Source organism: Triplophysa rosa, linkage group LG20 (genome assembly GCF_024868665.1).
Source record: "Triplophysa rosa linkage group LG20, Trosa_1v2, whole genome shotgun sequence".
Lineage (NCBI taxonomy): Eukaryota > Metazoa > Chordata > Actinopteri > Cypriniformes > Nemacheilidae > Triplophysa > Triplophysa rosa.
The window spans coordinates 14,413,369-14,429,647 of NC_079909.1; the positions used below are offsets into that span (position 1 = coordinate 14,413,369).

At 38.3% G+C, this 16,279-nt stretch overlaps 1 protein-coding gene across 1 annotated transcript in view; it reads left to right on the top strand.

Annotated features, from left to right (window-relative positions):
* The window catches only part of ephb2b (eph receptor B2b), a 132,504-nt gene extending 119,374 nt beyond the window's left edge, over positions 1-13,130 (top strand). Inside the window, exons 14-16 of the mRNA XM_057361897.1 lie at positions 4,115-4,308; positions 6,316-6,471; positions 8,251-13,130. Coding sequence (XP_057217880.1) covers positions 4,115-4,308; positions 6,316-6,471; positions 8,251-8,359 — 459 coding nt within the window. The 3' untranslated portion in view covers positions 8,360-13,130. The remainder of the gene's footprint in view (positions 1-4,114; positions 4,309-6,315; positions 6,472-8,250) is intronic.
* Positions 13,131-16,279: the final 3,149 nt, after the last annotated feature.

A 16,279-nucleotide genomic window follows, 5' to 3' on the forward strand; every position in this document is an offset into this window, starting at 1 on the left:
ACATTTTCAAATATCTCATCTTCCCAACTACTTTATTAGGAAAAACCTCAGCTTTCTTTTAACAAAAATGTCCAAGTAGCAATAGAAGCATCATCGAATAGCATCATGTTGGTCGGTTAGAACATGATAGATGAGCCTGCGGCGATGTCGAATCAGATGTTAAGGTAAACAGCAGCGAGAGCACGTCGTAAATCTGCCCGTGCGCTCTTTTGTTGTATGCGAGTCCAAACCTCAGACCTCAAACGCTGTGTGAATGCATTCAGTCTCTGCAGCTACAGCCGCACCGATCATCACATCCCGCCGGCCTCAGAATGCAGAAGATATATGAGGGCTTGTGTCAGGAGTTTGCATTCTTGTTTAAATTGGGTTTGGACTGTATTGGTTTAACAGACTGTGTGTTCATGTTGGCTAGGTCACGTGAGTTTGATGTCTTCAAGCTTTTGTCCTGGTTTTGCGTCGGAGGGCAGCCCTGCTGAAAAAAAACAATAGAAAATGTAATGGTTATTATAGGAATTGTATTGGCTTTAATGGAAACTATTATGGTGTCTACTGGTATGTGATGGATTCTATTGGTGGGTTCCCTGAAAAAAACCCTGCTGAAAAAAACATAGAAACCCAATAGAAACATCACAGAAATTCTAATGGTTTACATTAGAATACCCTTACAACCCAATAGCTTTTCCCATTAAAACCATTGCAAATTTATTTTTTGTAGTGTGTTTTGGGCATTATTCCAGTAGGCTTTAACATCCCACCAATAGAATCCATCACATACCAGTAGACACCATTACAGTTTCCATTAAAACCAATACAAATCCCTTTAAAACCATTAAAACCATTACAACTTCTTTAATGGTTTCTACAGTTTTTTTCAGCAGGGAATTTTGTCCTGCATTGCTCACTTTTGGACAGTCGGACATCCAAAAATATAAATTATTATATCATTTACTCACCCTTATCTCATTCCAAACACACAAAACGTTATCTTTTATTAACAAAGTTGTGTTTTTGGCCATGGTCCTACCATGTAATGAAAGCAAATCAGAAATGTAGTTATCAAGCTTTTCGTTCTGTATCGGTTTTATTTCTGCTTCTGCTTCATTGACAATGACAGGAGAGTGAGTAAATGTTGACAGAATAGTATTTCTGTAACTCGCTGGCAGTAAAATTCACCTGCGCCTCGTTCACGGTGTCTGTTGAACAAAAAGACGTTTTGGCATGCAAGACACGTTAAACTGTCCCTGCCCTTGACAAGAGCTCCCATTTCCAGCATCCCTCTGGGTGGCTGAGAAAGGCAAATTATGGGTCCAGATAATGAAAATAGTTTCAAATTGAAAGTGTGAACGCTAATGCGCTAAGAGGGAGCACAGATCTCGGCAGTTATCTTATTAGCAGCTCCAGATAGCGTGGCCGTCCTCCCATCGGGCTGGCCGTTTGAGGCGGCTGAATGAGATTAATCAGGCCTTGAATGGAGCTCCGTAATGGCTGCGATAATGAGCTGGGGAATGGCGGGTCTCACTCTGGGCCTGCTCATCCTTTCCGCTTCATGGTCGTGCATTTTGTTTTGCGCCACCAAGGCAGCGTTTATGGTTTGTTTTGCGCTTGACTAACAGCATGCTGTTAGAAATAGAGTCATTCAAAACCCGTATGTTACTTTTTTCTGTAGAACACAGAAGAAGATATTCTGAGAAATGTCTCAGTGGTTTTGTGTCCACGCAGTCGATGATGACCAGTTGTTTGGTTACCAGCATTCTTCAAAATATCTTCTTTCAGTTTCTGCAGAAGAAAGAAAGTCATACAGGTTTGGAATGACGTGAGGGGGAATAAATGATACAAGAATTTTCATGTTTGGGTGAACTATCCCTTTAACTCCCATGATAAACGTTTCTCATCGCGGTTAAGGCCGATTAGTCAACCAGACGTTCAGCAACCCACCCACTAGTCGCTTTTGCAAATATGTAGTTTCACACATTCCTACTCATTGCTGGATTGATACAACCACATACAGTGGTGTAGTCACCATTTGCTCATTTCAAACGCTCGATTCAGATAAAACGGTATCTGTTTCACACGTTTACTGAAACTGCGGTTTAATTTGATGGAAGACAAAGCATATCTAAACGCAGAGTGACGTTCTTGATTTCCTGTTACAACTCGCAGCACATTTTCCAAATGTACAATTTAGCCAGTGTGTATATCACAGACCATGTGTTAATCATATTTAATCTGACAGATGTTGCGTTGATTGGAAATGAGTAGAAGGGAGCCCGAGTCAGAAAACTGCACTACATGCACAGCGCTGCCAAGACTTTTGAAATATAAGAGAAACTCAAAGACCTTTGTGTTTTTTAATGATCAGAGAGGAAATGCATGTACTGCCAAATTGCTCTTATCACCACCTACTTTTATGAACACGGGCAAGATCTATTAGTTGATTTTAGGAGGCATTTAAAGTAGCAGCTGAAGTGGCTGTTACTTCTTATTTATAGTCTGTGAGTGTGCTGTGTAACCGTTGCTTGTGTGTCTGGTTGTGTAAGCGTGAAGGTTGAGTGTGATCATGTGTGTGTTCGCGGCCAATGACAAATGGCTTCTTCACGTTCCCCCAAGACCCAGATAATGATCACGGTGCATTTATGAAGACTGCAGATCAATCCACTGTCTCCTGCCGTGTTACGAGCCCCCGCCCACACCGCCTCTGTTCTACCACCGGCACCTGCCTCGTGCCTTCAGACAGATCCTATCAAAACATCAGTGTTTTATGGCTGTGCAATAAATTTAGATAAGCTAAATTAAATCTAATACATTACGTTGTTTACAGGATTTCTGTAGCTCACCTGGTGGAGCATTGCATTAGCGACACAAGGTCACATAATGATCAAATATATAACTTAAATACCCTGCATAATAAGTGTCTGCCAAATGCATAAATGCAAATTATGTAATGAATTACACAGTGTAACAAATTTTGTTTCGCCCGACCTTTTTATAGTTCTTGTACAATTCTGTGGTGCTAATTATTGTGGTAATATTTATTTTCATGTAGCATCGATGTTTTTGTGTATATTTAGCTCAAGAAGATGTTGGGCTTATATCATTAATTACGCTATATCGGTATATTGCAAATAAACAAAAACTGTACAAATTTTCACACATTTTAAAAATGATTTTCCAATTGTCACTGTCAAGAAAATTGTAGAAATTTCTGTAGCACAGGGAAGGTGGGATGAAGCGATGATGGGTGACTACGTCTGGAACTTGGCTCGTGAGGACAGTATTATTCATAAAAGACAAAAAATGATCAAATGTACACTTCTCAAGTTTTGGACGACTAATTTTTAGTAGGCCCAACTGTTGTTAAACTGTTGTTTTGAGCTCACTGTTAAGCCAGTACCATGTCATTTCTGCGTACGAGTAATAATACCGAAATGTATACAAGAAAATACAAATATTTTTTCTGCGAGTATACCGTCTATGTAAAAAAAGAAAAAAAATGAATGGGATTTTCGTATTCAACATGTTAAACTTCCTAAAGAAACGGTTAAAATTAAAGCGACATTTTTTTTCATTGTGTTATTTGAATTTACACATTAACAAGCTTTTACTAGCATTAACAAACTTTATGAACATTAACCCCAAGCCTGAGAAATAATCACTGATTTGAAAAACAACAAGGTCTGATGTCCTGGGGCTAGCGTGAATACTCTAAAAGTGGTCTCTATGTTTTTCCAGTTCGTTTTTGTGATGCTTTGCCAATTCCGCTCACGTTAGGATGTCACCGGGATAATGTTGTGTTGCTGGCGTAGATCATTTTCCAACAGATGTGTTTACGAATTGTACAGCTATCATTATAGCTTTTACATTTCCAACTATTATTGCAATTTCACAACACTTTCCATTTCTTCAGCCAACTCGTCGTTTTCTGATCCAGTGGCAATAGCCCAAAAATAAAATGAAATAAAAAATGCTGTAAAGTAAATTGACGTTTAATGCACTGAGATTGGGACACGTGTACTGTCTACGGTAAAATGGATAGCTCTCTTTTTGCGGGCTGTATGGTTAACCCCACTGAACTTGGAAGAGTCAGACCCTCACAGATCTGTGTCTCCCCCTGCAGGTCATCAACGCCATCGAGCAAGACTACCGGCTGCCGCCTCCCATGGACTGCCCCAGCGCCCTCCACCAGCTCATGCTGGACTGCTGGCAGAAGGAACGCAACAACCGGCCCAAGTTTAGCCAGATTGTCAACAACCTGGACAAGATGATCCGTAACCCCAACAGCCTGAAGGCTATGACTCCTCTGTCATCAGGGTGGGTTAGAAAACATGCCACAGTTGGATTGAATATTGAATAGTTCCTAAACCAAGTGATCTGTCTACCTAAAATGCATTTTAAGGCATGTGCTTTTCCACAATGGGACAGGAATATTATGCCGCTTTAAAAAATCCCATGTGAAAAAAGTGCATTAAAATACACTTAAATGTATTTATAGTGCTCTATTTTCACACACTGATTTTATACTTAATATACAAAACATGAGTTTTTAGTATTTTTTAAGATAAACTTCTAAGTGTGCTCAACTGTGCTATTTTGAGACACCATGAATAGAAGTAGTGTATTTTAGTACATTATTTTTCACTATTTTTTATTCGTTGTTTTGGCCAAAATCTAGTGCAGCATTTTCATCAAATTGGGGGTGTCAGAATGTACCAGTATTCATAATAACCGTGAAATTAAAATCCGTGATAATAGATATTGTGTATTAACACATACGCTAATATTGTCAATAATTCAGCACCCGTTTAACATTTTGTCTTTAAAGCCACACTCAGATTTTGAGTGTGATTCAGTGGCCAAAAAATATATACAAAATTAAAGCTGAAATTAGCAGTATTTATTTGTTTAAAAACATTTCAGTAGATACTGCAATAATATTGTTATTGTGAATTACTGTCTAGTAAAAATCTGATATTGTGACAAATGTGTAATTGTGAATATTGTAAAATTGTGTAAATCAAATACGGTGAGAAAATTATAAATATAAATATATAAATTAAACATTTTCTTGTATGACAGTCGCTTATATCATTTTATGTAAGTTGCCGCCTTATAAGGCAGATACACTTTTATTAATGCAGCGTAGTATGAAATAGTTATTCTGATAAATCACATTATGTCGAAAGTCATGAAGATGTTTAAACAAGTCTCTTCAGTATTTCGTTTATGAAGACACAGTGCCTTTTGGGATAGAAGTATTTACTTAGAAGTGTAACTTAACACTTTGGTATGCCATCAAGAGATCATAATGACGTTCAGTTGAACCTCTGCACATACATAATACTGTATTGTTTTAAGAGGGGAGATCCATCCATGTTATATGATATACGTGCGGTTCTTTTTGACACTTTTTTCCTGCTAGTTAGGACTTAGATTTGTCTCTACACGCAGTATGTCTGTGTCTGCTATACTGTATGTTTCATATTTTAGGGAAATTTTCTGCATCTGACCTTTTGCCAGGCCCAGTGTAAGACTCCCTCATGTCCTTCAAGGCATATTTACAAAACCAAATGGAATATGACCATAATAGAAATGTCTTTAAACAGTCTCCCTCAAAACTTCAAAACGTAATGTTTTCAATCCGCCGTCAGATGCTTCGGGTTTACTTCTGATACCTGTGGTTTAATCTATCGATGCCAAAGAGCTTGTGTGTTATTTCTTTTGGCATTGAATTGCGACGTAAATAAAATCAGCTTCGTCTGACAGATCAAATCATTTTTGAAAGCTTGAGGCAGTCATATATTTCAAACAATTGTAGAGCCGGTAGAAGTAAAACACTCTAGTCTTTTTCTTGTGGACAAATGTAAAATGGCCCAGTTTCTCCTGTCATGCCGATGGTGAGAGGCTTGGGTTTTCAGCGCTTCCCACAAGCTCTTCTTGCCCGAAGGCTTATACGCCACAGAAATGTTGCTAGAAAGTACAGTCATCTGGGAACATTAATTGCATTTTTGGACAAATTAAGCAGGGCAGAGGATATTTTGCACTTAAATTCTTCCCTAACATCCTTTTTGTCCTCTCTTGAGATTAAATCGTATTGACCCAAGAAATAATATAGCCCATAATTCCCAAATGTGTCACAACAGCTAAAAATATGCTAGTTTTTTTGATTGATGATCACATGCCAAATAATTGTGAACCACATGTAATTTAGGAATGTACCATGTATGGGGGGGATTTCAGTGTGTTTATTTTTACTGTGTACATTCACACAATTGTGTGACTCATCCCTCTCTCTTTCTCTCTCTTTCTCTCTCTCTGTAGTGTGCATTTGCCCTTGCTTGACCGCAGCGTGCCCGACTTCTCAAGCTTTAGTACTGTGGACGACTGGCTGGATGCTATTAAGATGGGCCAGTACAAAGACAACTTCGCCAATGGCAACTTTACCAGCTTCGACCTTGTTTCCCAGATGACTATGGAGTAAGTGTCATAAAGTGCATATTGTGTTCCTTTTTACAAATACTGCATTCAATATGATAAACATTGTTCGCATATTCCTGCTGCTTGGATACCAAGGCTAAAACAAAACAAAAAGTCACATATTTCCCGCTGATGCAGCTTTACCCAAACATGTAGAATGACTCATCTCATATATGGCTCCAGTGACAAAATGACAGGTACTCTTTGTCACAAGTAATGAAAAAGTGACAAAAAATTGTCACAGGGACAAAAATAATGCAAAAGGCAGTCATGGTTGGTAAGAAATGTTTCTTGCCACCCACTACTGTCCTTGACCATGTGTTAAGTAAGGGATAATGTACAAGCAGCCGGTTGTTATCGCAGAAATAAGCCCCGACAGTGTGATCAGACCGAAGGGGCTTATTTCGCGATAACAGCCGGCTGCTTGTACATTATCCCGCTTATTACACGGCTACTTGCCACATGAGAAAAAAACTGGACATGAAATGTGAATTTGAAATATTTTATTAGCTCATTTTTACCGAATGCAGACCTTCCGCGAGGAAAATCCCCATTTAGTTTTGGTTTTAAAGTAAGAAACGACGTTCAAACGTCACGAACAGGCAAATTGGTTTAATCATTTGTAAATGTAATGTCATATATGTCATTAAAAGACATATTTATAATTAATTTTTGTGTAATATTAAACTGCCCCTCTCAAAATGATTAGCAGCATCCGGGTTACAGGGTGTTATTAGATTTGAGCGGTTGTTATTTGAAAATAACAACCCTTGGAATGTCGCGACTGGCCATTCAGAATCAAGCATTCAAATGAGCCGTGTAATAATTTAAAATAACCAAATTCTAATGTATCAAAAAAAACTGCTCAACAAAAAACAAAACTACATAAAAACATACAATTGTATAGGATGTCCAGATCCAAATCCAGATAAGATGCTTGTATCTTTGTGTAAAGTATATTTAGTAGATTACAGACAGAACCGAATGCTTTCCCTTCACTTTGCTCCACATGTATACAGTATATTATATAAATACAGCTGCAGAAAAAATTAAGAGACTATTCCAAAGTTTTCATTCAATCAGGATGTCTAGATGTATTCTGGCCATTCCAGTGTCTGTGGAATTGCAACAAAATCAAACCTCAGGAGTGACAAAGTCATCTAACAGCAACGTGAAAGACTGACAGCATGACAAGACACATGAAAACTGATGTTAACCGAGGTTAAAAAACCAGAGCATCTTTTCTGTTATTTTGACCTGTTTCTCCTGTTTTAATTTTCTGCAAATAAATGCAAATATAAAAAAATTGGGGGGGGGCAGCAATAATATTAATAAATAATAATATAAAATGTATTCATAATTTTATATTTATTTATTTAAACATGGGGAAGTATCAGCTCATTCTCAAATCTACAGTTCACACGGCCTGTCTGGTTATAAATGTAAAGTTCACTAGTTCATTTCTGCCTCTGTTGCTTGCTCTATAAATCACAGTTTAAACCATGCGCATTCTTGTCATCTCACCTAAGATGTTACCTGGCCAAACCTGACACGCATCCCTGTAAAAACAAAGAAAGTGTTGTTGTTTTATAGACGCTTGAGTTGTGCAACAAACAGAGGATGATATGGATTAAGGAATTTACCCGTTATTCAGTCCTGACATGCTGAGTTTACTTTGGCAACCTGTAATACAGCAGTGAATTTAAATGTATTACCACAGTGTTATGGTATCTGCTCCAGAGCGTTCATGTTTCTTCTTGTCTCTTTCTGCATGTGCAGGGACATACTCAGGGTCGGAGTGACACTAGCAGGTCATCAGAAGAAGATCCTCAACAGTGTTCAGATGATGAGGGCCCAGATGAACCAGATCCAGTCTGTAGAAGTTTGACCTCCAGTGTTTCGGTTAGACCGGGAGAAGAGTACAAGAGGAGGTGTTGGGGGCGTCGTGAAGGAAGGAGACAGCCACCACAGACCCAGAGCCTGATATACCTTCCGGACCACCTGCCCCCTCCTCCAAAGACACTCTCGTTCTCCATCTGTGTCATCAGAAACCCTCGTTAACCCCCAGCTATCCTAACGGACCTGGGAAAGCTGCGTTTGGAAGATGTGATCACAACATTCGTTTAGCTTTAGCCTCCATCAATCACAGAATGTCCATTCAATCAGCCAGCAATAGGCTCCGCCCCCTCGTCCCTTCAAATCCCGTTTCTTTTGCAATTTTCCTCTTTTTTGTTTGTTTGTCGTTTTATTCCGTCTTCTTTTTTTTAAAGAGTTTTTGTTAAGAATTTGTAAAGCTATGAGAACACAAGGAATCTATATAAAAAATATATAGATCGGTGTAAAAATGTGGACTGAAAACTAGGTGAATTGAGAGGCTACCCTTTAAAAGGGCAATAAAGAAACGGGAGATAAAAACTTTGCCCCTAAATACGCTTCGGAGATTTTCTTTATAATATATTGCGGTGAGTAGGAATAATGACTGTCTGCTCAACGGCAACCTTAGGGGTCGTAATCCCTCTCCCCCCCCCCCCCCCCCCGATGACAGCCGAAGGAAAAGACTGGGAACACCATGAAATGGAACTTCCTTTTGGCAGCAGTAACTGCCTTGAAGAAAATACAAGACTTCAGTTGGTTTTGCAGTTGAAACGACTACAACCCGTACGAACACAAGTCTACTCAAAAAGGTTTTCTCGCTCACAGTGTTGAAGTCGTGATGAAGATTTCACATTGCTTGGGGGGGAAATGAAATAGTCTACAGATGTCACAACAGCCTGCCAAATAGACCATCATTCCTTTGTACCTCGTCCTGTACATACCGGATCCACTTGACATTGTGAGGTCATCATCCTGATGTAGTAAAACATTTTAGTTTCAGCAATAGATGGATTTGACGTTTGATGAATTTGCTTTCGGATGCGTAGTCTCCCATAGTCTTCCTCCTTTTTAAAAGGTGAGATGATTTAGTTTGAAAGACTGCATCTGATAAAACCCCCACCCTTCACAGCGATATGTTTTTCATGAAAAGCATCTAGAAGGACCCTGAGTGCATTGGTGTGGTCTTCCCATCGTCTAGCCGTGTGTGAGTGTGTATGAGACCTGTGTGGTACAAAACTCTGATTTCACGAAAAGCTTGGATTTGATACACTTTGCAGATCACTGTGCTGATCTATATATTTTTGCCACTAAAATGTGTTTGAGAAAGATGTTTTATAATGAGCTAGTAGGGGTTTTACTATCTGATAAAGTATGCAGTTATAGGACATTTCCAAAATGGGTACGTCATGTTTATTGTTAAGCATAGTTTTATATGAGGATACTGTCAAATGGTTCAGAAACGGTACATTCTGTAGTATGTGTCACCCAAGACACAATATAAAAGAAACAGTAGGTAGAAAAATGACATCTAATCGGCTTATGATATGAAGCTGAAATTTTAGAGGCCATTTAAAGAACAAAACACAAACAATAACTGCGAAATATTGTAAACTATGGTTCCTGATGTGTATAGGATTTATTTTATTATTTACAAAAAACACAATCCCTGCAAATATACTTCCACAATACTCTCTTTTCTCCTTGGTGTACAACAAATTAAACTATGTATATAACAATGAAGCAGAACCCCCCCCCTCCCAGAGAGAAGCTGTGTCAGAATTTAGTGTACAGAATCATTTTTATGTCTTATTGAGAGTCGCTATTGTTAATGTTCCGTTCGGGCTTTTTGTTTTGTACAAGAATGGACTGAGATACAGTCATCCTGAAAAGCAGCTTCATGACCGGCGTGTGTGTGAGTTGTGCGTGTGTTTGCACATGCAGGTACATCCATGTACCAGCATTGAGGTCACCGTGGTTAACAGTATACTCGCTCAGCTGATAAGGGGCTCACTTTGTTCCATAACCTCAGGGTTGACATGCATCTTTATAGTGCTTTAAAAGCATGTGTGCAGCACGGTACTGTGAGATCACATCAGCACAGGTCAAATCTACAGACGGATCCACCTCATTCAATCTCAAAGTGCTGATACAGTTCTTATCAAGCGGTCTATGTTTGACCATTCTTTGTTCTTCCCATTACACAATGCTTCCATTAGAATGAAGACTCGGTTCGGTTTTTCCCACCTGTGCCGTGCTTGGGCATGAAGTACCAGTTTAGTGAACGGTCAGTCGGCAAATTGTCCTGTTAAGATACACAACCTGAACTTCCTCACTTTCTGTTCTTTTCCCCTCGCCTGACTGTTACTAACATGTGTGGAGAGTTTCGTCTCTCAGTGGTCTTTGTAACTTTTATGATAAGAGCAAGAAGCTACAATGACAAGGAATATGATCGATGGTCACTGCTGCACGACACTGTGTTTTAACTAGATGCCACGTGAAAGGTTTCCAAAATCACAGCTATTAAAAACAAAACATTAATACACAGAGGTATACGTGAAGGTAGATTTTGGATCACAGACATTTTTCTTTTGCCTGTGAATTTACAAAAGTTTATTGAAAAACTTGTCTAGCGCTAAACTACACCACAAAAACTATTGATTTAACCCTCTCGTGCAAGAATTTATGACAAACCGACACTCTTAAAAAAGTACAATAGTTCTCACAGCGATAACATACAAAAAAAAAACATTTACTCACAAGAACCATTTCTTTCTTATTTTTAGAATCTTTCCTACAAAGAACCTTTTAAGAAACAGAAAGGTTCTTCAAATGTTAAAGATTCTTTATGAAACCATTTGGCCAAAAACATTTTTTGTTTGTTTTTATTGCTCTTGGGGAATGTAAAGCAAGATATTAACTTTTTACACCGATGTTTAGATGTCCACTTGAGTAGACAAAATGCGTTTTGTTTTTGTCTTACTGTAGCTGTCCACTGTGACCTCTATGCGTGAACGTGTTAAAAGTTTCATCTTTTTTAAACTGAAGCTAAACTAAACAAATACCTTTAACATAAAAAAACACAAGTATGTTAACTGCGGAATGTGGTTACTTCAGAGCTGTCTTTTATCGCTTCTCGCGCTTTCATATCTGGTTAAGATACGTTGTATGTCAGGGAGTGAAAGACAAATGGAGATAGAAGGATAGAAGGATGCTCTCACATCATAAAACTTCAATGATGGTGCCAGCGGTCTAGCGGTCACATTAACCTGTCTGTCCAGCACACGTCCTTTCAATATTCAACGGCTTCTCTGTATCATTACTGCGGTTTTACCAATCTCTCGTCTTCCTCAGTATTACAATTCACACTCACAGAAAACCCCTGTCACTCACATGGCCTACAAATCGATCGCTCTCCTGTCCACGGTGTGCTTAACGGTAAACTATGTTTGGATATGAGTGATCTTAAAGCTGGAATAGGTTAAACTTTCATGACGGCGGTTTAGTGATGTTTACAGGTGCTGCAAGTCACTGCGAGTTTTAAATCCGCAGGATTAACAAACCTCCGAAATAAATCCTGAATGGATATCCCGTAAATTACTTCTGAAGCTCAGCTTATGTTTCTTCAAACCAAATGTGTTATTTCATAAATATACTTTGGCGCTATTTGAACAAAATGGGGTTTTTCTTGCAGTTTGGCGGTCACGATCACGTGGGTTTCTGGCACTTGGTACAGAGCGATCATGAAGGAACATTAGCAGTCAACGAGCCTTGCTGTCTGTTATGATTTGTTGGGAGATATGCATTCGTTGAAAGATTACGACACGCTCAGCAGCAATACGCGTTTGGTACAATGCGTTTGCTTTCATGAACCTGTATTAACAAAGAAATGTCATTCGCGTAATTCTGTTTTCCCACCGTGTCTTCAACCGCAGCTGCTGAAGTTTATTTCTCGGTAGGGGACTAATTACTTCATATGTCTCCGTCACTCATTTTGTTGTTTAACAGAACACCGTAGACCACATACAAATGAGACGTGCCGTCGAGTGTGTGAAAGAACGTCAAGAGGAGTGATTTAGCACTTTTTTGTCTTTGTGTTTCAGTTTAAACGCATACACCACAACCACTTTTTAATACGAAGCCTGGAAAAGCATTCGGCGTTTCTTTTATAAAACGGAATCATTTTTTTCAGAGGGGTTCAACTGTGGAAGGCAAAAACGCCGGCACAGAAACGTGCATCATTTAAAGCTCTCTGTTGAAAGCTGGGTGACAGCAAGCTGTGATCAACATATGCTCACAGCTACTGGCGAACCGTAATACCAATGAAAATCCGTTATTATGATGATATATGCGACTGTGAACGTAAATACAAGCTGGCTCTAGCTCGCTATCATTGATCCACGTTTCTGCCTGCTGCGTCCTCCAAATACGGTGAGAAGTTAGGTTCAGATAGAAAATGGCTCCCATGTGCAGCGCTGTTTCTGCCTGTAGGGCTGCAGCACCCTCTGGTGTTAGGAAGGTAGTAGTGCGGGAAGGCTGTTATTCTTCTACACGTCTCTTAGCCCCAGTTTTTGGGTTGCTGTCATCACACTAGCCCAAACAGAGCACTGCCCAACTGGACCAATGTGATGGAGATAGGGGTCCTGTTTCGCTGTATAAAATGTACATTTGACTGTAACCCTGTGAACGATGTAACAATTTCATTATTTGTAATATTGTTATTGGTTTATTTTCTAAAAATGGAAAAAGCCCAAGTTGACTCTCCTCATTAAAAAAATGAAACGAGATCTGTTATACAACTGTGTGCATTTTGTCCATTCAACTTATTTATTTTGTACTCAAACACAGAACTGCTTAAAGGGATAGTTCACCCCAAAACAGAAATTCTGTCGATATTTATTCACCCTCAAGTTGTTCCAAACCTGTACACAGTTCTTTATTCTGATGAACACAAAGAAGAATATTTGGAAGAATGTTAGCAACTGGGACAGTTCTGGGACATCCTTGACTACCATTGAACAGTTAAAGTTTACTTTCCTAAATTCCTCAAAATATCTTATTTTGTGTTCAACAGAACAAACAAAAATAAATAAATAAAATACAATCATTTTTCCTTTAAAGGAATAGTTCACCCAAAAAATAAACACTGAGGGTGTTAAGGGTAACACCCTATTGTTGTTCAAAAACTGTATGTTTATTCTGTGAAACACAAAATAATTGTTTTGAGAAATGTCTCATTACTTTGTGCCATTCAAAGTCAATGGGGGCCAATGTTGTTTGATTACCAACATTTCTCAAAATACTGCAAGTGTTCAGCAAAAGAAAAAAAGTCATACAGGTTTGGAATGACATGATGACAGAATCTTAATTTTCGGGGGAATTGTCCCTTACACGACATGGTAAACTTAGTAAAATCCCCCAAACAGCAATCAAATAAAACATCTATACATATAGTTCGCATTCTAGCCATTTTTACGCCTCAAATCATTCCTCATGATACGAGTCTTTATTCGACAGTCGTTGTACTCGTGATCCTGTGGGCTGTTTGGGTGTGAAAAAAGTGCACTAGTCTGTATGGCCCCTCCTGCTGTTCTTTCCGACTGGATCCCAGTGTCTCCTCGCAGCTCGCCCTGCATCGGAGACCTCGTTAACGGGTCGACGTGTGAAAGCCCTGCAACCTCTCGCTGACCTCGCCGAGACTGGCATGCGAAAAAACGCAGCTCCTGCGAGGAGAAGTGGGAGTTCAGGAGTTCAGTGCGGAACCCGCTGACAATCCAACAGTTCTTCTCCTCTAATCCCAGCCACCCTTGCTACCCCCTTTACGCCCTGTTAACCACCACCACCACGGGCTCAACGGGAAAAGCACCAGCGCCAGACCCTCATCAGCCCAGCGATCATCTTTCTTCGCCAGTGCACATGAGAGTGATCAGAGTAGAAGTGAATTCCCCCAAATATCTAGATTAATGGAAACGCCCTTCGCTTTCATTTATGCTATTGTTGTCGATGGTGCCTGCTAACCAGAAGAGTAAGCAAGAGAATTCTTGCTCACACGTCATTACATTTAAATCACATTTTTAATAGACCATGCTGTGGTCATGCTAAGGTAACTACAAATCCATGTAAATATTGTCCATGTGTGGCTCTGTGTGATTGATTTGAATGGCTGCTCCCTGCTAGCTGATCTTAATTGATCTATGCTAGCATGCATTCATCGTTGCACGTGTGTTTCCTCAGATATTTAAAAGAGTATTAGGTCAATCAAAGTGCTATCAATGAGGCTTTGAGCTTTCCTGGCTGTGTGGTGTGCGGCTAACGCACACTGTGAGGCACATTTAGAGGCCAGGTCGTACTGTGAATATCAATCTGTCATTAGTGGAAGCCATAGAAAATACAATTTGTAGTTTAGTCGAATCATCTCATGCCAAGAAGACTTGCTGCCACGTCCCTAACAATTCTTGCGTTGTGTCAACGGTTAAGTTAATCACAATATCATTACAATGACCAATTCAGCTACTTGAGATTATAAAGAAAGACACCATTCTTAATGAGAAATAAATAATATTTCATGAGTTGTATGACAATGTATGACAGTATAAAAGTGCATTTAAATGCCATAAAATTCAACATTCTGAGGTGAGAATTTACATATTAATATGTATAATGTATAAATGTCTAAAAAACAATTTACATAAGTATAAAAATATATACTATTGTATAATAATTTTACAGAAAGTCATTCAAATCTGAGCTTCTGATAATTATACAATATATATTTGAAATAGTTGGAATTAAAACGATAATTACAACGAGGTTACAAGACAGACAATGGTTGCTTTATAAAATACTTTCTCATTTAACTAACTGCATTGCATAACATAAACACAGCTGGTAGAGGAATGACTTTGGTCAGGTGTGGAAAATTTTTCCCAGACTGCGTTCAAAATTGGCGAATCAGCGTGCAAGAACAGCTGGTAACATTAAAACGTAAGCCTTATAGAGTCATACATATTCCATATTTGTACGTGGAGTGTGTGACTGGATTGTTCTGTTAACATCAGAAAAAATAAATATATATATAAAAAAACAAGATCCTCATGAAGTAGGCTATTAATAAAAATCCTGTCTTTGCATTGTTAGTATTTGAAAAAAATGTTTTCCAAATTTTACTTAGAAGAAAGTAGTTGTTACACATTTGATCACATAGTGGACAATTAATCAAAATATTTATTTAAATTTTAAATTATTTTGTATCGTCTCTACAAATTAAAAACAAAAACAAAAAAGGCACCACTTAAATAGACTTATGTTAAAATGCTGATTTTGATATCATAATTTCATTATTTTAATCATAATTATTTCATGAAAATATATTGAAAAATAAAAACATTAAAGGCAAGAAATGTCATTTTACATTGAGAAATAAAGCACAGTTGACGTACTATTATTATAACCAGGATTTTTTTAAACAAAAAGTTAATTAAAACATCAAATTTAAAAAAAGATAACATATTTTGCATATATATATATATATATATATATATATATATATAATCTTTTAATTTTTTTTAATTAAACAATTGTATCAATTTTCTTTTAATAATGTTAAGCTCAAACTGTATATGGATGCCCACAAACAGAAAAAAGTTTTTTGCCCTGCATAACAAGTTTCAGCAACAAAAATCTTCTCTGCCATTCTCTGCCTGGTTCAAACACAGTACAAAACCTTTTACCTATTATAATAATGCAGTGTCATTTGTCTTTATGTAATGCACTATAGAACAGGCAGTAGGTGTTATGTATCATGCAAGTACATAAATTATTTATGTTTACCACAGAGCAGTCCAGTTAAAATGATGAACTGGGCGGAGGAAGGTATTTCCATAATTGTTTTAAGCAAAACAAACACTTCCGTCCGAACACCAGATACCAGCTCTAT